Source organism: Acanthaster planci, linkage group LG11 (assembly GCF_054643075.1).
Source record: "Acanthaster planci isolate LZ-2023a linkage group LG11, COTS_SCS, whole genome shotgun sequence".
Classification (NCBI taxonomy): Eukaryota; Metazoa; Echinodermata; class Asteroidea; order Valvatida; family Acanthasteridae; genus Acanthaster; species Acanthaster planci.
In genome coordinates this window covers 5,152,315-5,172,952 of record NC_141787.1, presented here as the reverse complement: position 1 = coordinate 5,172,952, position 20,638 = coordinate 5,152,315, and the positions used below count along the sequence as shown (strand labels likewise).

At 42.2% G+C, this 20,638-nt stretch overlaps 1 protein-coding gene across 1 annotated transcript; it reads right to left on the bottom strand.

The window, feature by feature from the left end:
• Nucleotides 1-1,762: 1,762 nt before the first annotated feature.
• LOC110989590 (F-box/WD repeat-containing protein 5-like) lies at nucleotides 1,763-20,551 on the bottom strand. The gene is made up of 9 exons (XM_087143677.1): nucleotides 20,315-20,551; nucleotides 18,714-18,913; nucleotides 17,566-17,723; nucleotides 14,914-15,091; nucleotides 12,974-14,260; nucleotides 10,095-10,836; nucleotides 9,113-9,322; nucleotides 8,150-8,347; nucleotides 1,763-6,905 (listed from the first exon to the last, which is right to left on the bottom strand). Coding segments are annotated over exons 2-9 (2,973 nt in total). The 5' UTR covers nucleotide 18,913; nucleotides 20,315-20,551; the 3' UTR covers nucleotides 1,763-6,904.
• Between the last annotated feature and the right edge of the window lie 87 nt (nucleotides 20,552-20,638).

Here is a 20,638-nt window from a genome sequence, read left to right as displayed (position 1 = left end):
CCCCTTCCCGGTCAAAAAGTGAAGAGGATAACCCCCCCTCCAATTTATGCCCATTGTATAAAGGTGTAGAAATCAATGGGATTATATCTTGACAGCATTAAAGAATTGCTGAGGGAAAAATTAATCTAAAAGTGGCAACTTGGTATCTTTTGCATTTGTTCTGATTGCGTTGATTGCCCAGTGAATTGTATGTATTCAGATTTTTATCCAAATTTTATTCCAATTTCAATCACTGTCTAATGTGAGAGAATTTTTCAAATGCACAAACCAATGTATTTTTTATATGGCACACCCTGCATTACACAATGTTTTGTGTAGTATTTAGTGTTTGGGGATGTTTTTGTTTCTAAAATATATCTTTGCAGGAGCATGCAAGTTTTTTATTTTTAAACAGCCAGTGAAAACGGATTTTAAACCTAAATGGTTAAAGAGCTTTTACATGGGGTTTTAATGTTGACAAAAATAACTGATTTGTTTTTATTGTTTATTGTTTTTATTGCATTCCGAGCAATAATATGGCTTATGTGAAACATTTTGTGTTGAGAAAGCTTGCTGCGTGGTGTCCAGGTTGTATGGCTTCTGACTTAGATCGCCTGAACAAAGATATTGATAAATGGGAAGAGAAACCAACTGGTGCTGGTGCTGTTGGCATAGCACTGGTACGGTGGTCTAGAGGTGGCAGGTTCAAATCCCGTCCCAGTCTTTTTTTTTTTATTCACTTTCTCAAACATTTGCAAGAGTCGAAAACATGTTCGGAAAGGTTTTGTTGTCGTTTGTTTATGTTCCTAAAAAAGAGGATTTTTTTTTCTGTCACACGAAAAGTATGAATAGCAACTATCAATTGGGATATACCTGTCCCTTAGACTTCCAGATTATATGGAAAAACTATCACATGGTTAATGACCAATTAATGACTCATTAATGAATAAAACGGAAGTTGATGTATGTAAATGTAACTGGCAGTGTTAACATTAATACAACTCTATGTAACTGACAGTGTTAACATTAATACAACTCTTCTCTATCGAGGTTCCTTACTTGGAGGTAAATGTTGAAGCAGTTCAGAGGAGGTAATGGCAAAGTGTTGAAGGGAAGGTCATATCTGTGTAGACAGCAATCTCTTGGTGCGGTAGTCTTGCCTTGCTTTTGTGAAATGTTCAAATTGTTAAGCGTGTACTTACTCCCGAAGCTTGAGCTGGCATAGATTTGGCCAAAGTCAGAGTTGGAGTTTAGCGGCTAGGGCTTGTCCAAAATCCCAACTATGGATTTATCACAGTAGTGCAGGCAACAAGCCGTAACCTGAGACACCAAGCGTGCGTTCTCATTTTCTTTCTTGTGTGGAACTGGATAGAATTTGCTAAGCTAGACTGTTTTCTTGACAAGCGTGTATTGCCTTAATCTCTTTTTTTTTTACCCATTTTCTAGTTTTGCATACGTTGACTCCAAGCCTTAAAACAGAATGCATGCTTTAGATGAAGACTAAATTTTATAGTCTGTAGCTTGTGAAACCTTCATGCAACCCAGCTAAATTGTGTTCAAGGGCAAGTCAGAAGGGAAAAGACTGCCTAGTCTCCCTTGCAAACTTGTCTGCAGGACATGTAACATGTAACGATGGCATCTTTGTTATATTGTGCTAGCCTCCAGAGTATCACAGTACTGAAAACTAGCTTCTTTGTACATGTATAACTTCTTACAGAGTGTTACATGTACAGCCAAGGTTTTTCAACAGCAAACAGAAAAAAGTACAAGTGAGATAAAAGTGTTTCTGAGATGACACAAAAAACTGTCTCTTTTTATTAACTTCCTTTGTAAGTGTAACCAAGTTTTTTTTTTCTATGTGAAGTATACTTACTAGATGGCCCGGCATGACAGACAATATGGCCCCATTGCATCAAACTATTTTTTTGTGCAATTTGAAAGGTGCTCTGTCGGCCATGTTGCCAACCATGTACATAGAGTCGTCAGATTAAAACTCTTGAAAACAGTTGTACTGATACAAAAAATAAAATGTAATTGAAATTTTGTAATGAAAACAAACGTCAAAAGATCACTTCTCATGTAGATTTGTACATGTACATTTACTGATAGTTTTGTAGGACACGTTTAGTCTGTACTAGTTATTCCTTTAGTGAAAAGTAGAACCACAAGTTGGAAAGAATGCAGTATAGTTTCCATTTTTTAATCAAAATTTTCTCTTATCAGCGAAGCAGAGAAGCCATTTATGCAAGCAAAAATAATAAAAATAATGTTTTTCAATAGTTTGGAAGCTCTTTGCCAGAATAGATTAACATGTCCCATGAAGTGTTGGGTCAATTTGTTATCAACATACTGCAGTTTTTCCAAGATTGGACTGAATTCGCATTAGTTTCAATAGCTCTGTTCTAGTTTCTAAGTTCATGGACGGTGACTTCTAGTGTCACGTTATTTCTGGTGTTAATTACTTAGTATTACAATAAAGGTTGCTCCATTTCTAAACTGCACAGCTGAAAGAAACATTACGAACTTTTCTTTTGAATTTGTCCTGTTTGTTTACTACGTTTACTGATTCTCAAATCCCTTGCTTCAGTCCCTGCATTAAACCTCTGCTTTTTCCTTTCTTCAAGGGGAGAAGACAGGGTTGAAACGGAAGATTCCCAATCGTAGCTAACATTGCTGGACCAGCTAGAGCTCTGTTTTGAAATGACTTTTTTCCTCCCTGATGGGGCTCTGACATTGCTGGACCAGCTAGTGCCCTGTTTTGAAATGACTTTTTTCCTCACTGATGGGGCTCTGACATTGCTGGACCAGCTAGTGCCCTGTTTTGAAATGACTTTTTTCCTCTCTGATGGGGCTCTGACATTGCTGGACCAGCTAGTGCCCTGTTTTGAAATGACTTTTTTCCTCACTGATGGGGCTCTGCATACACTCTGCTACAGTGAAACAATAATGGTTGTCACATTCTCTTTTCGAGTTAGAACCACATTGTAAGCTACTGGCCAAGAGAAATGTTTGGCAACATGTGCATACAAATCAGCGGCATATCCAGGTTGTTGGTAGAGTGTTCAAAATGAACTCTTTTTTTCCTAAAAATGACTGTCCCCATGGGGACACTTTCGGTTCCAAACAAAAAATGGTGACATCTCTCTGGGGCAACTTGCTCCACCCCTCCCCCACTGAATACACCACTCATGAAATGTACCTTTAATGTAGTTCATCTCCTTTTAGGGTACAACCTACAAGTTACAATGAAACACTGATCTACATGTACTTGACACCTTTAACAGGACAGTTGTAACCATTGACTTGGTGGAGAAAACACAACTGAACAATAGTCAACATATGGTTGCCATTTTGGTCAGGTTCCTTGACTTCCGTTTGAAGGGTCACTGACAGTACAGGCTGTATCTTAATCAACCGGCTGTGGCTTAGAGTAACACTAGTGTAAAGGCAAGTGGCCGTAGCCACTAGTCTGTGCCCTCCATAGATGTGTGTTATTTTAAGCCCTAGTCACAACATTCGGGTCACAGCCTGATTTTAGTCTCAGACTTCATGCAGACCTGTGCTGAGGTTACTTCAAGACACAATAATCATCACCCATGCCCTTGGGGGACCTGAAAACTAAGACCACTACACAGTTCACTAATATCAAAGTTAATATTGGCACCAAACTATTGAGGAATATTCCAAGACACGCTGACTACCTTATTAAAGTTAAAGTTAATGTTATGTCAGTTTTCAAGGGTATACACAAATTGTTTACAGAATCTTTGATAATACACTTCTTTGTCGCATTAAACCTTATTTTCATTCCCTGGTTTGCCATTTCATACAGCATTTTGGTGCTTTTTTATTTTACACTTATTCAAATTTCCAATATCATGATGCCCGTAACATGGGTCTATTAAGCCACACAGAGTTGCATGATTACGTCTTCATAGTCAATAGAGAGTGTTTTGGACACATTTATTCAACCTAGCTCTAGACAGACCAGCAAAATCTGGTCCTTTGATCACCTCACAGCACTCCTGAGATCAATGATGTATTGAATTTTTTTCACCTGAAGGTGGATGAGTATTGAATTTTCCTCATTTAGAGAAGAGACTTAAAGGTATAAGCACACAGGTTCTTTACAAAAGTCTGTGTTTAAAACATAGGCCTTGTCGTTTCCTTTGTTAACTTTTTTCGTGTGTAAATGAATACATCATTTTTTAAAATAAGATTCAGGTGTGAATGAGGGCCAACTTCCATCATTGCTGTGTAATCAAACCACTACATGTTAACAATCAGTACCAATGGCAGTTTGGGTGTTTTGAATGCCCCCAAAATAAGGAACTGACTTTATCACAAGGCATGATTCACAAATGCAAACCAGCAATTGCAGCACTGATACAAATTTGTCAACTAGGCATTTTCTTCTCATTCACTTAACTGCAAATTCAAGACAGCTCTGGAAAGCTCTGGACACTTTCTAGTAACAGCCTTTTCAAGACATTGCACGTGATTATTGCAAAGTAAACATTGAGAAATTGCAAATGAGACGCCGCAGGGTCATTCTATAAACTGTGGGTTGGATATGTGATATTTTTCTGTCCGTTACACCTGACCTGTGTAATTTGACGTAGGATATATCAGTGAAATTGACTTCAATCCATTTTTATTTATTTGGCAGGTAATTTGTATCAATTAAGCTCTCTTGGAAATTAAAGAATATGCTCTAAACCTACAAAATCATGTGTCAGATGTAACAGACCAGGAAAAAAATCCCTGAATTTATAGAATGACCCAGCAGCATAACGCAGATGGCTACTTCGCAGCAAATTTGATACCTACATATGTAATTCTACCTTAAGTTTGTTTCATATCACTTCTTCCAAAGAGATGATGTGGATTTTCAAAGTGACTTTGTAATATACATCATGACCAAAATTCTGGGACTGTGGCTCATACACGTTACAGACTGGTCTGAGAAAAATTCAAGTGTACGACTTCAAACTATCTGCGCCCAGACAAGGTCAAAATTCTGTGCAGGAAATAAGTTACACTCTAGTAATTTAATACAGCTCTATGGTCACAACTCTCTCGGTCAAGAGGCAGTCAATGTGCACATATGACCTCCTTGTAAGTCTGGTGCCATTGAAGCAATGCCTTCTTCCGGTCACCAGATCAGTCTATAGAGGGTTTGCACGGCTGCCATTTTGCAGGCCAGTGTTTTTGTTCCACAGTGTATGCACAAAAGAGGTTTCCCTGTGGACCAAAAGAACTGCCCTGCAAGATGGCTACCATGCAAAGCTTCTACACTGGATTTGGACCAGCCAGCTGAACCTGACACCACTTAATAGCTGAGTGGTTCACAGGCCGGTACAGGCACTGCAAGCAGGAGGTCATGGATCCAAGTCCCGCTTGAGCAGGCTGGTGCATTATTAGTGACAATTTCTCAGTGATGGGTGGGTGTTGCTTATAAATGACTCTAGTGATATTTCACTGGACATTTCTGATGGCCCCATTTAATGGTGGAAAGCAATGATTTCAGTTTTGTACAGAATGACTCACAAAACAGTGGCTCCATACAACAGTTCTCGCAGTGCTTACCACCATTGGCGGGGGCCACTAGAAATGACCTGGGACCATTAAAATGGTCACCTAATTCACCCATAAAAATCGCTCCCTTTTTGCCATTTGTCCCACGCATTACGCAACAATCTTAAGTGTGAATGCACGCAGTAAATGGGGAGATTCTGTTCATTAATATGCAAAAACACATGCAGGTTTGTCTCAGAAAAAAATGGCAGATAAAAAGTTAAAACTAAATTTACTTCAAAGAATCCCTCTTGAAAATACTTTTCTTTGGTTTGTACATTGCTGCAGGCAAACAAGGCAACAGTATTTCTTTCTTACTGAAATATAGAATAAAATGTTTTTAAGAATAGGAATTGTATCGATAAGCACCACAGGTATTAAAATAATCTGTATTTACAAGTACACTGTCGCAGTAAGCATACTTTTCATATCACTACATGTAAATCTACATTTCAACGTAGACCCCCCCCCCAAAATATTAAGTTATTCCACAAACACTCATGGGACTTCAAGAAGGAAAACCCACCTCTCCAAAATTGCCTTCCTCCACACATGGTGGTTCTCTTACTTTATCCCAACCTAATGTTGCATTTTCTTACTTGGTCTTATCCAACTGTCAACTATTTCCTCATTTGATAAACTTCACAGATGTGAATCGGATAGAGAGACCCCCTATATTCAACCTGTGAGGTCTGGCAACGTCCCTCAAACCCAAATGACATTATATTTCACTGTGCAATTTAAATGGTTACAAAGTTACAAGTTTACTTGTACACATATTTTCATGAAGGGGACAGGGTGGAGAATAAAACGGTAGCAGGCAGTAATATACAACATGCACGTCATATGCATGCCTACGTTTATATGTCCATCCGATGCTAATATGCATGATTTAGAATTACAAAAAAAAATTGCAATATACCTTGCAACCTTCCTTCCATATGCTCACATAGGAAGTTTAAAATTGCACAGAATAAAATTCAAACAATAACAAGCAGCATGTAATAATGCAGCAAAGTGTGGATGACATTTCCAGCTGTTCTTATTTTCTGACCCTCCCTTATGGGAGTGCACGTCAGTATTACTTGCAAGTTACAAATTCAGTGTCTTTTCCACGTGTTGTTGCCATCAGTCACAACCCATGACAGCTGAAGATACAGGGCCAAGGTAATGAGCAGTGGTGCATGTAGCTACATATCACAGCTCTGTGAAACTTGATGACTGCGTTCCAGCTTCAGCGATGGATGGATGGTTCAGTGCCTCTCAGATCCTTTGCCTGCTGTTGTTGTGCGAGGTCTCGGGTCGCAGGTTAAAGGTCAGAAGTCATAGCCAGCAAAATACCAGGGGTCCTACGAATTTAAGTGAAGCATTATATCACAGAGTCAAACTGTTTTGACAGCTTTTGTGAAACTCACATCCACCTTGTTAAGACTTGTTTTGACAAGGCTGCCATGCTTGCACATCTCTCTTAACCTTTGGACACTTAAAATGAGTATTCACAGTTTGTACTCTTTTGAGGGTTCTAGTTTCAAACAAAAACGGCTTTGGATGTGAGAAAATGTACTTAGGAAGCTCAACGGAGAATAACAATGTTAAAAGATACGATTTTGCACACATCTGCAGCTTTTTAAAGTGATTTTTAAAAATTTCAGGAAAAAACCTCTTACAGGTTTGCCGAATGAAATTCTTTACAGAAGTAGAACAAAAATGTGTCTTTACAAAGGAAAAGAAAAAGGAAAACCAACCTAACAGAAAAATATTTAAAGGAACAGGTCCTTAGCACTGAAGAACTTCAAATGCTTTTGTAACAGCAATGACATTCTGTCTGACAACTTTTCCTTTCCATTGGTTGCAAGCATTAAAACAAAAGTAAATCCAATGCAGGTGTTATCTCTATCAAACAGTGGATGTTAACTGATATAAGAGAAACTTTTTGGGTAAAATGATTTCCCTGCCAAAAATGAATCCACTGAACACTCTTCCTTTAAGCTTAAAATCAATCCATTTGAACAAATTTTCAAAATTTACATACATTTTAAGTTTTACTTTTAATAGCACACGGTATTACAAAGGTAACAAAGGGCTTGCATTAACAAACCAATTTATGCTTCAAAAGTTTCAAAAATGAAACAAATTATTACAATGACAACCCTACACATCTGTAGTACCCATCCTAATAGTATAACTTCCATCAGATGTGGTCTCTGACAGTCTGTCATATTGACTTAAAGTCAACTCTCATTATAAAGAACACTGCTGTCACAAAATACTGTCGTAAAGAGCACGTTCTGAGAATCTCAATTTCTTGAATTCTTGAATGTGCCAATACAGGCAAATATGACAATAGTGTGTCACAAAAATCAGGGATAAATGTACCATTAGGATGTGATAAGTTTTGGTGTAGCGACTTTGAACTGTTTCACATCTGTAGAGTCTCAGACATATCAAAAAGGGTCCTTTCCATAACCTACAGAGAGATTTTCAGTTTCTATATTACATCTATAGACACTGAGAATCGACAAATACAGTGGCAAACTTGGTGAGAGACAACTTTGGCTGAGTGTAGGTCAGAAGTGAAAGGATAGGGGCTCACTATCTGATATCCTTGGCCACCGCTGCTTTGTGTCGGGAGAACCAAACTTTGAGGGTGTGATCATCGCTGGCCGTGATCATCATCTCAGGGTCCCTGGGGTTGAAAGCCACGGAGTTGACAACGTCACGATGAGGCAACTTGGCCAAGAGGTTGCCATAGTAACGATCCCAGATGTAGCCATGTCGATCCTCCGCCCCACTGTGTCAGACCAGGAAAAAAAACATCAGTTTTATATTACCTCACCATAAAACCCTGAGCATATTTCAAAGCAAAGTGAAAGCTTAGGCGGTGAGCATCTCTATTGGCAATGGGACCATGGGATGGAGAAAAATGAATAAAACATCCAACAAAGGGACTGCACTGAAGGACAACCATAAAGTACTCTGACTTCTCAGGGCTTGTAATAGCCCACAAGACATTTCAACTATCTCTAAAATAGTCACGAGTACATGTAATTGTTATATCTGTCTGGAATACTTTATTTTCATTGGTCCAAAATGATCACGACCGGGTGACAAATATGCATGTCACCCTCACCACTGCGCATCAGATTGTGATATGATTTCATCAGTAATGGTTATATCTTGCACTACATGTGCAAAATGAGCACAGTTGACATTGAAACTTCCTTATCCTTTTATTCTCACCTGAAATACAAACCAACACTCTAATATAGGAACTAATTAGTGGAAATTTGGGGGTCGAGGTAACAGTGACAGTCGTGTTGTTGCGAGCTGTTTAAAGTTCTGAGAGAGAAGAGAACTTGCTATATGTCAGTGACAAGCCAGAATGAAATATTAATAAATATTACATGTAACTTTGCCACATTCATATAAAAATTTCGGTCTATAACTATGTCACTAAGGCTACAAATGACATGTGAAGTACAGACAATCAACAAAATTGGGGTTTTGCTAGTTTCTCCATAAACAGGCCCAGTTGCATATGAACTTTGACCCTTACCTTGCCACATAGAGGTCGCTGACATCGAGAAAGATGAGGTTGAACTCATCATTTGGGGAGAAAGCCTTGTGGCCGTGGAAGCGTTTGACCTCGGTCAGGTTAATGAGGTCGTAGACTCGGATCTCAATCTCCTGAGCTATTGGAGGTGGGGTCAGGGGATCGGCGATCATGTAGTCGCGTGGCCAGCAGCGACAGTTGACATACAGGTATCTAGGGATAGGACAGCGCCAGAGGAAATGCCGGCACATTAACGGACACCAGTGAAACATGGTATGAGGAGTTGATATTTGAAGCTGGCTCCCCAAGGTATTGGAAGTTGACAAATTAACAAATCAAGTAAATCTAAGGGAGGTAGTTTGTCAACTTCCGATACTGAGGGGATCGAACATCGACTATCCACCCAATATAAACTATGTTAAGTTTGTTTACCGTACATGAACGTCATTTTGGGCATCATTTAAAATGCTTTTTAGCATGCGCATGTCCTACCGTCTTTTCATGCATAGCTAAGGTGATGCTTGCGCATGCACACTTCACCCCGGCAACAGTTCCAAAGTAGCTTCATTAAACCGTTCCCACATTGCCATATTTGACTAGGATGCTCACATGCATGCCTGATATTACAGCGAAGGTAGCGAGTGACACATGATGGCAAATGGACCAGTGAGAATCTGGCCCTTAAATCATGAATATTTATGAGCCTGGCTGTGAGTGGTCACATGTTAAGAAGTTAAACTTTTGCAAAGGGCACGTGAACAAAAAGCTGAACTTTAGTACAAGAATCTTAAAAAAAAAAATTTGCTGAAAAGTTGAATCATCACACCCCTGTATGAAGTATGATTACTCAGCCTTTCAAATCCCATTAGCCTGATAAGCTTTACAAGGTGAACAGTGGTTCTAGTCAGAATTGGATGTTGAAAGAGAAAGTTGTGTCTATGAATCTACAAACATCTAAAAAATCTTGAATGAACGTTACATTTACCTATGATCTGGAGACAGTGCCATCCCTATAGCATGGCCATTCAGTTCAATCACATGATCCACTTTGTCAAATTCTAGTTCCCCTGGCCGGTCCTGTCCGTCCCCTTGTGGCTCTCTACCTTCCCCTGGCTCCTCACGGTCACTAGCAGGCTGCATGCTGACCCCTAGGGGACCCTTCAGGGTGTCTGCCATGTTGGCATCAATTCGCTTGATGCCGATCTGGTGAGGGGTGTATGCCAGGCTGCCCCTGGTGAAGATCAGGTGCTGGTGTTCAACCTTGGCTGGGACTTTGCGCCGTCGCACTTTGGTCCGGTGGTGATGATGGTGGGCATGGTGGTTGGCATGGTCCTGGGTTTGGGAGTCTGACAGGCTACTGCTGGACATGGGATCTTCACTGTCCTGCAGCTGCCGATGTTGCTGATGCTGCAGCTGCTGCGGCAGGTTGTCTTGCTGTAGTGGCTCGTGACCCCGGGTGATCTCAGAGTCGCTGAACCCACGACAACGGTCTGGGTAGTGGATGGGCGGCTCCTCGTCTAAACTCTCCGTGCTGCCAAAGGTGAAGTGCTTGCCCCAGGCCCGGATGATGTCGCTGGCACTGCTGCTGTCAGCGGCAAAGGTGAGCGAGGACTGGTCGCAGTCAGGACTGGAGAGGATGGCATCACTGGAGCTGCAGTGGGAGGAGCCGACACCAACGGACTGACTCTCCCTCAGATCCAATGGCTGCAGAGAGTGACTGGCCTCTCCTGTCACATGATGAATATGCATGAACACTGTTTGCAACACAGGCAATAGACTATTCTCATTTTACCTACAAGTTGTATAGGCGGCCAAAGTTTACAGCAAAATCATTGTTGGCTGATTTTTATTTACCTCAAATTCCTTAAAACTGTACATTTATGCCATTTATTTTAAAGAGGGTAGTATTTTCATTTTTATCAAATATTTAGTACAAATATTATCACATGGTGTTTTGATAGCTACTGGGGATTTGTTAATATTTTGTGAGTTACTCTTGTACTATTGCAATGACAGCCAGCCATAGTTTTAGAACAGGCACTATTCACAATACAATAAAAATACACAACCAAGAAGTCATCATCTGGGAAGGTCATTTTGTCAAGTTGACAGTCAACGAAAGCATGGCTTAGCCGCACTTTGCATGAGAGTGCAGGTTGGTGAGGGTTGACCAATTATGGACATGTTTGATAGATGGGGGTGTTAATTTATTGTCACAAAACACTGGGAGCCTATTCATTTTACGTGGATCCCGATCACAGCCAATGATTTGACGTTGGTTCACTGACCCCAGAACTCGCCTAATGGATACAGCCAGCCAGCGCTGGGATCTGGATCTATGTGAAACAAACAGGCCATTCACTTGTGCCAAGAAAACCCCCCACTGAGGAACAATTCAAGTAAGGTTCCCATGCACAACATAGCCAGCACGTAGAGGTTGTCATCCACTGCTCAAAATGCACTGCAAAAACAAAGGGTCTCTCAGTGGGAACATCTTGGTAACACACTACATTGTGAATTGTTGATGCTGTGCAAATCTTGCAACACAGTAAATCTAATGCATGTACGCGGTGCATAAAATGATTGAGAGGTCATTGAGAAAGATCTATTTTTAGCACAGATTTTGTGCATTCTACACGTGACTCTGTGGAACCTCCAACATGGTATGATTTTAACATAATGTTTAACCCCACTGTGATGTTTCTAGGTAACAAAGCGCCCTCTCTTGTTCACGCACAGAGCCTAAAAACACATATGACAAGTATTCAATATTATACTCAGGATGGGTATCAAAAGTGGAACTTCCTTACAAACTTTGCTTTGTTGTTTGCTTTTGTTTGCTTTTGTTTCAACAATAATATCCTAGAGACTAAGCACAGTCATTTACAAGGGAGGACAATTGATTGACCATCAAGGACTATACACTCTTTGCCCCCTTTGCGTACTGTGTGGTAAAGCAGGACCTATCCATGTGTTACGCCATTAAAACAGGTTAAAACCACGGAGTGGTCCCCAAGCACCCAGCAGTTGACATACATGTACATGTAAATGCATACCCCATCTTCCATCTGTATTGCACACACACACACAAGTGTGTATTTGCCTGCAACTGGGGACCCCCTATTGTTCCTCTTTTGTTTGTACTTTAACTTTTTTAGAAGACCACCCATATGTTTTGTACATAGTTGTCAATCGGGGACCTTATTGTCCTCTATTGTTCAGGGTCCCCAATTGAATGCAGAAACAAACTCACACCCACAAACTTACCTTACATACCTAAAGGGGACATTCCTTTCTTTTTGTGCACTTAAGAAAATACAACGAAAATACTCGTTTTTGCTTGAACTGGGAACACAACTTTCAGCTGGCTTTTTGTACAAGGTTTCTTGACTATTGCTTTTCCTTTTACGACAGATGACCCCAACCCCAAAATGCCTCTAAACCTCTTTTTCAGAGAAGGGGAAACGTCCTGTGGAAATGTGTAAGTCCACAGAACGTCTTCCTTTCCTGCATCATGTGGACATCTTTTGTTCACAAGTCCACACTGGGTATGTAAGGATAGTGCACACAATGTCTGGGAAGTCTCATATTGCACACAGCAAATCTTACTCATTAGCTGTGCCTTAGAAGGTTGAAAAATGTGAGGTTTGCGATGAAAAAAAAACAAACAAACAAATACTGATCCATATGACTCTCAATTGCCAGTGTGTGTGGCATTTGGCTGCATCTTGACAGTGGACTAATAAATCTTGCCTGGTTCAAAAACTGAGTTTTTTCAGCTACAAGTAATGCATCCGCATGTGGTTAACACATAGCTACATTTGTCAGTCTTGGTGTGGACCTCAACATGCTCTATATATGTACCTGCATTTGTTGATACACCCTCCTTGCTTGTTCCAGGCTTTGAGGAATTCGCAGGTTTGCGCCCATCACTGGTACTCCAACTCGCCCCTGTGTCTCCGTGCTCCTCAGTCTGTCCAGTCCAGTCGTTGGGATGGATCCCCTCAATCAGAATTCGGAAAAGGTCCTCGTCATAATTCTCACCTCCACGCCTCATCTCTGCCTTCCGGACCCTCAGCCAGAGTCTCGTACAGCATGCGTCGGAGTCCGCTTGGCCCCGGCCACTGGCAGCACTGCTCCCCTGAGACGTCGATGACAAGGTGCCAGGCTGGCTTCCCTCATGGACCGGCTCGATGCGCAGGCTCTTGCGCAGGACATCTGGGGGCGTGCCGCTGACGTCACTGACATCCCTCTTGGCCGGGGAGCTTCGCTTGGTGCAGACCTCCTGAGGTTGGGACTGGGCGGGTTGGCCCAGAACGGACGAGGGTGCAGCTTCGGAGCTGGCCTCCTTTGATTGCCCTTGCTGGTGTGACGTCTGACCGGACTGCTGCTGCAGCAGCTGCTGCTGTTGCTGATACATCTGATTAATGTTTGCTATTGCACGTGCCTTCCTCAGTTGGTCAGCGTCTAATGGCAAGCAGGGGTCGCTCTGACTTTGATGCAGGAGAGGCCAAGCACCAGACTTGGGTACAGCCCCACTTGCACTAATGCCTCCTCTGTCTTTCACTGGTTCACTCGGCCCCTGACCCCAATCCCTAGATGACCCCTGACCTGGGTCCCTGGATGACCCCTGACCTGGGTCCCTGGATGACCCCTGACGCGTGTCCCTGGATAACACCTGAAGTAAATCCATCCCGCTCTGTCCAGTGTCACTTTCGCTGGCGGTCATTTCTGTGTCACTCTCGTACATGTAACAGCCGGTGCCGGCCTTACCGTCCAGCTCACTCTCGCTCGAGTCTGGCATCGGACCACTGGAATTAAGGCCTGCTTGGGTTGACGAGTCATACTCACTGTAGTTCCCCACCACCGATGGCTCGTCATGGTCGTCGCCTTTGCCGAGGTTGCGACAATTGGCCACAGTGATGCTGCGGACTGAGCTGGCATTGACGTTCAGGAACTTGAACAGACGCATGATGACCGACTCCTGTTCAGACAGGACCTCCTGGGTGGCTTTGTTGAGCCAGAGGGCTGAGCAAGATGACAGGTGGCCCAGGTAATGGAGTTTGCCCGACAAGAGGTAGGTGTTATTCAGCCAGCAGCCAAAGATATCATAGGGCTTATTCAGTACACGAGCTTGCAGAGCAAAGTCATCTGCAACCCCAAAAAGACCAAAATAATTGTGTGCTGTCATCTATCACCTCGTAACCTGATGTCAAAAATCATCAACCTGTCACAAGTTTTGGTAACACTGAGATTGTCTTTCTTTCCATCATTCAAGACTATGAAATGATGTCCCACTATAAAATAATTTCTTTAATGAACAAGTATTGGATTCAGTTTGTGTTTTTAATCACTTCAAACCGCACAATGCACAAACATACAGGACTTGTTCACGTTAAAACAAAGCGGATGTTCAAATATGTTCTGACAAATTCTGTACGCAGTGCCAGGTGATGTCTTCATGTATACTCTTCCCACACGAGTTACTCTTATTGAGTTAGGCCACACACCAAGGCTTAAGCTAGTCTGTGGAGGCTGAGCACGAGTTAGGCCCTCAGGTGACTATGACCAGGGGCTGGGCACTGTAACAAATGCTGCTCTGTGACACTGTCTGGAAGTTTTAAAAAACAACCATGCAGAAACAAATGTTGCACAAATTTGGACAAATGACCACCAAGGGTCAGCATTTGTTAAGTCCATCTTTGTAAAGTACCGTGCGTGCGGTATCTTGCCATTTTAAAAAGTCAATATTTTCACTACAGAATGATACCTTTGGCATGTGGCTTAAAGAAAATTAGACTAACCCTTCAGGTTGAATACAGCGATCTCCCCAGAGGTGCTGTTGGGTCCGAAGTGGACACCAGACACTAAGAGCAGCGTGTCGTTGGCGTTGAACTGGGAAAACTGGGTGTACTGCCACCGGAACAGGTCCTTCATCGCTCGACTGTACTTGAGCGAGATCGGAGGGCCAACCCTCCAGACCTGGAGGACCAAATTCAAGAGAGGGGTCAACGAGATGGATAACCTCAGTCTGGGTAGGGCAGTAACTGACAATGGGATCGCACAGTTCAAGTGAAATACCTGTGAATTCACAGAGCCTTTCAAGTGGATCTGGATTGTGATTAGTGATCCCAAAGCTGGTTTATGTAATCCATTAGGAAGGTTCTGGTGTCAGTGAACCAGCCTCAGATCACTGATTGCAATCTGAATCCCTAGAACACAAACAGGCCCTAAGAAATGAGGTGGAGCAGTTTACAGCTCTAACGATTATATACAAACACAATGCAGCCCAGCAAAATTAGGGCTGTGCTGAATATTTGATTGATTACTGAATATTCAATTTGGAGATGATAAACAATGAAATAAAAAAGGGAAATACCTGCATGCAATTAACTGGTTGTTAAACTGCATTCTTGAAGCATTCTGCAATTCTTAAGATGTTATAGGAAGGTATAAGCAACCGATTACGGCAAACTGTAAGGCCAAAGACGGACTTTCCTTCAATTCTTCATCTTTTAAACACCATGTGGCAAATGATCTCACCGGGGCTACGGGGATAAGTCCCAAATAAGGACTGCACATCAGCTGGACTCCTACCCTCCCTCTGCTCAGGGCCCAATTTCATTGAACTGCTTAACGGTTAGCAGAAAAGTCCTGCTAACTTTAGCAGACATTTTTTTCTAACCTTAAGTACCATTTCATGGCGACACTTGGCGTGATGGTGCTAACTGTTGCACATGCATAGGGATTTCGATTGTTGCATCACTAAGTTTAAGAAGATTTTTCCTCTGATGTTAATATGCCTTTGACTGTGCTTACTGCTTAACCCTAACTGCCCAAAACCTGCCATATTCCAACAGCAGGTTTTGTGAGGTTTTGGCAGGTTTGGTACCGTACCCGAGGAAGTTGTTGAATTTTGTGAGACTTGGGATGAAAGGCCCAGGGAGATGGTGTTGGATTCTGTGTGAGTTGGGACACACGCAGGTCACTGTGTGTAGTGTCTGGCTTGCTGTACCAATTGTTGGACTATGCTTGATTTTGTCAGGTTTGGTACTGTTCAGTGCAAGTCATCCTATACTGCATAGACCCATCCATACCATATCACTCCAACTCCAATGGGTTCATTCTGTTGGAGTTTAGCAGGTTTGGTACAGTAACCTGCATGTACAAGTACATAGGCAAGTACATGAACCTGTTGGATTTTGTGACGTTCAGTATGCTCTCTAGTGCAGGAGCCTAGGGGGTTAGGGTTAAGGTCTCCACAAAATACGTGGAGCCTCTGTAAGCATGAAATCGTGTGCTAAGCAGCACTGTGAGATTTGGTGCTGATGATGGACTACTGTCCTGGAATTCAACAAGGCAGATCACCACACAAAATATATCTATTGGTCCTGCCTTTGAGGGAATTAGGTCTGAGCAGATTGACCCAGCCTTGAGCAAAATGTGTCACAAGTTGCCACAGCAACATTCCGAGTTAAAGGCCATTAAATCTTGCCAAACGAAAATCCATAGGAATCGTCCACATTTTTCACCAGAACGATGTCCATTTTGATCGGGATGCCAAATGGAGTAAAACATCAAAACAAAGTCAAAGCTCAGTTTGTTCTTCCTGATACAAACTAATGCAAAATTACAGAGAAAAATGGCCTCAACCATTTCGCTCCGGTGGCAGTTATCAGTGTTAATGATGCTGGGACGGGATAATTATCATTGTTTTGATATCATGATATCTTCATTTACCGGACACTTACACCCACACAAAGGACCGTCTGGTTTCTACTCTAATCCGACAGACAACATCTATTGATGCAGGAGTATTTCAGCCAGGCCTGCTGCCTTGTGAAAAGAGCCCAGATTTTGCGGTGTTATGTAATTTTCTTTTGTTCACAGAACTGGCAGAGTGTGCTGCTGACCTCTTTTCAATAGGGGCCAGATTAGCGTGCAGCGGTACTGTGTGGCTCATCGCTGCGGTGGTGGAGAGCTTTTGTCCCCGGAGGTAATCCGCTCGCGCTAAATCCCCATAACCATGGTATACTGTTTCAAAACAAGAGCTGGATTATCTCCACTATTGAGATTGAAAAAATGTTGGTAATGCCCAGCAGCCTGGTCTTTTGTTATGAATACGGCCTTTAATTTTCATGAGTGCATTGGCACATTCCATCTGTGGAGATTTTGGGTGGTTACTCCCTTGATCCAATGCCTGGGCGAGAGAGTAATCAGTGGAAGAACACTATTTGATTGATGCCAATTCGGGCCTGGCTACAGAGCACAGTCTGTGCATGCATGTGATGAGTTCCCATGGAAACATGCTCTTTCCTGTTGCCGCTCACAGCAGGTAGTTGACTATTAGGTGTCCCTCGAATTCAACCAAGAAAATATGGGGATGAATAGGTCATCGGCTAATTTCCAGGCAAGGTGTACCACCCAACTGGGTTGATTTCCCCCATGTTTTTTACCTTGATGGTGCCATCCTTGGAGCAGGTGGCAAACAGTTTGCCATTGTGGGAGAAGCTGACGTGAAGCACTTGGTCCGTGTGCTCTCTAAGAACTTGTACCTCCAGGCAGGGTACATGGCACTGCAGGCGTCGGAACTCACGGAAGTAGGACGGGCAGCCTGCAGGGTGCAACCATGACCGCATAAGCTCAAGCTTAGGTGACAATGTTTTATACAAAATATAACGATGTCATGTCAAGGTTCAAGGATGACAAAACCAATTAGTTTTCCAAAAACTCTCAACATTTTTCCCAGTGTTGTAGTTAAGACCTTTCACAAGATCAGTCACAAATAAGAGAGTGAACAATGACCAAGCAATGCTTTTCCTGCAGTTCTTTGAATAGCTGTTGACTTGAACTAAGACTAAAGATCTTGTGATGGATTTATAGTCTCATGATGGTCTTATGAGTCTACAACACTGAAAATCCCCCCCTCCTCCCAAGAATGTTGATGTACCATTTCTAGAATGCTGGTGCTTTGATTCCTTAACAAAAATAGCCAAGATGTCATCTGGGCAAGGGACAACTTCGTCCCTCTTGCCTTGCCCCCTCTAGATATGCCACTGTATAAGACTATGTAACATTGCATTGAGAATACAATGCGGCATTTTTCAACCGGTACCTTTAAAACCAGCTGTGGGCTTGGGGACCGAGCCCAGGATACACGTGGATGCAGTACTACATATACAGTGGCACACAGCTAATGAAAATCTAGTCCTTATCGCATTACGCCTGACCCTAGGACAAAAAAGGTCTTAACACACCAGACTTTTTCCAAAAATTCAATATCAACCAAGAGTTCCACACCCAGGCATCACTTGACACACTGTGCGCAAACTGTATGAGATTCGTCTGAACAATTTTAGAGAGTTTTCCCAAGTAAATACTTCAAATTTTCCCTGCTAAAATGAGCTTTTTAGGAGCTATTATCGCTTTCTGATAGCTAGTGTGTCCTTGCAGTGAAATATGAGTAATGTCATTGTAAGCAAATCTCTCCCTGGCGAGTTCGGGATGTGCAGTCCAAAGTACTTTTGAATATTCAAATGCTAAATTATTTGAGAATGGGCAGCACTAAACCTCACAGCTCCAGGACTGAGCTTTGAGCACCAACCTAGAGGCAATGACAGACAATGATCGATCCTCCACTCCCCGTACAGTAGGGCCTTCCACAACAGTTCATCGTGGCTGATACACAGCCAAGCTTTGCACACCTGCGCTGCCCTCAGGAGTTCGTGTGAAGAGAGGAAGCTGAAGATGTGCAGTACCAGGCTGTCAGGAAGACACAGCCAAATGCAGCTCTCTTCCTCCATTCTGAGGTGTGCACAGACAGGTCAGAATAAAATTGAAAAGTTTCTCATCAAACACATCAAAGTTTCGATCTCACGTTTCCTTTTTTAAATTGAGTCTTACAGCATCTCATTGCAGGACAGGGCTATTTCATTTTCTTTTTCCAAGTTGTGGTTCTGGAAGACTTTTCTTACGGCAAGTACAGCCTGAAGTTGCACCTGTTCTCTTGTGATACAGAAACCAGACAAAAATCTGTGACAGACAGAAAAATGTTGAAGTGCCAAAGCACTGATCATGCATACTCATGACTCTGCAGGTACGATAAATATGCAACAAAAGGGGAGGGCAAAATAACATTCCAAGTACCAGTTCACAGTTAAATATCCATCACATGAACTCCCCTCTTTAAAACAGTCTGTTAGAACCATTAACAAGCAAGTAGGGTATTTCAAAAAGCCAAGGTCTTTCGCAAATAAGGAACATGCATAAGTCAGTGTACAGCTTTGCTGACAGGACAGACTATCACACACGTGTGTAACTGTTCTCGAATAACCTTGTACTGGGCATGCACTGATGGAATACCAACCTGGCTTACTGGAAAGAAAAGGTAATTGGGAAAAACATTTTGCATATGGCCACCACTTATCTTCCTAGATGAGCTTCATTATGACTTGAAAACTACAGTACAGGTACCAAAAAGTGTAAATCTGATGAAGAAACACTAACATCTCAATAAAGGTCAGTTATTGCAGAAATGCTGAAGACATCAATCTATGAATAAGGTGACAACACTTTTTCTAGTTCTTGACATAGCACAGCCGTCAAGACAATGAGGGGTCAAGTGATGTAATGTTCAAGACCTTATTTTAAAGATGGCGACTGTGAGAGCGAGCCCATGAGATTGAATGGGTGAAGGCAAAAAGAATGGAAAATGCCAGAACGTGAGTGAAATCATTCAATAAATGGCGCTAAGAAAGCAGAGAGGCTAAGGATCAATTCCGTGTGCTAACAAAATTGCGCCTATGATTATAAGAGGGTGAGCCAAACTTTTTCACTACACTGACACAAATTGCATATACAGATGTGTAGCTAAGGATAGAGCGGGACTGAGAGTCTGTGCCACGTCACTAGTGGGGCTACTCACCGTCATGACTGCCAGCCGATGCCTAATCTATATCACTCAGTGTCAGGAGAAATTTGATTGCATAGCCGTATCAAGTTCGATTCCAAAAACCCATAGCGTTACGACGCCATCTAAACTCCATTGGCTCGAAGTCACACGGAGCATAAAGGATTTCTGAGTTCTCGAAGTAGGCCTATCCTAAAGCCCTTGGCTTGGTCTAGTTTGAGTACAACGTTAGGCCAGAAATTACTGTGATATTTTTTCGGGTAAATTACCTTTTCCCCAAACAAAAAAATACTTACGTAATTCATTAACCAACAACGTCATTCGAAAATTCCAATATCGTAGTAAACATGACTTTACAGGGATGGAAAAGGGTGGAAACTGTTACTCTTCACAGCTGATCGACGCAGGTATGGACAAAAACTAGCAGGGCAGCCATCCGCATAGCTTCCCCTGCCATGACCGTATAAAAACATGACGACAACAAATGGCACCAGTCTTCATTAGGACAAAGGCCAACAAACTTTTGTGGATGTAAACAGAACAGGGCGCCATCTATCTAAAAATTGCAACATTTCACATTGTTAAGTTTCCCGATATTTCCCAATGAAGAAATCCAACAA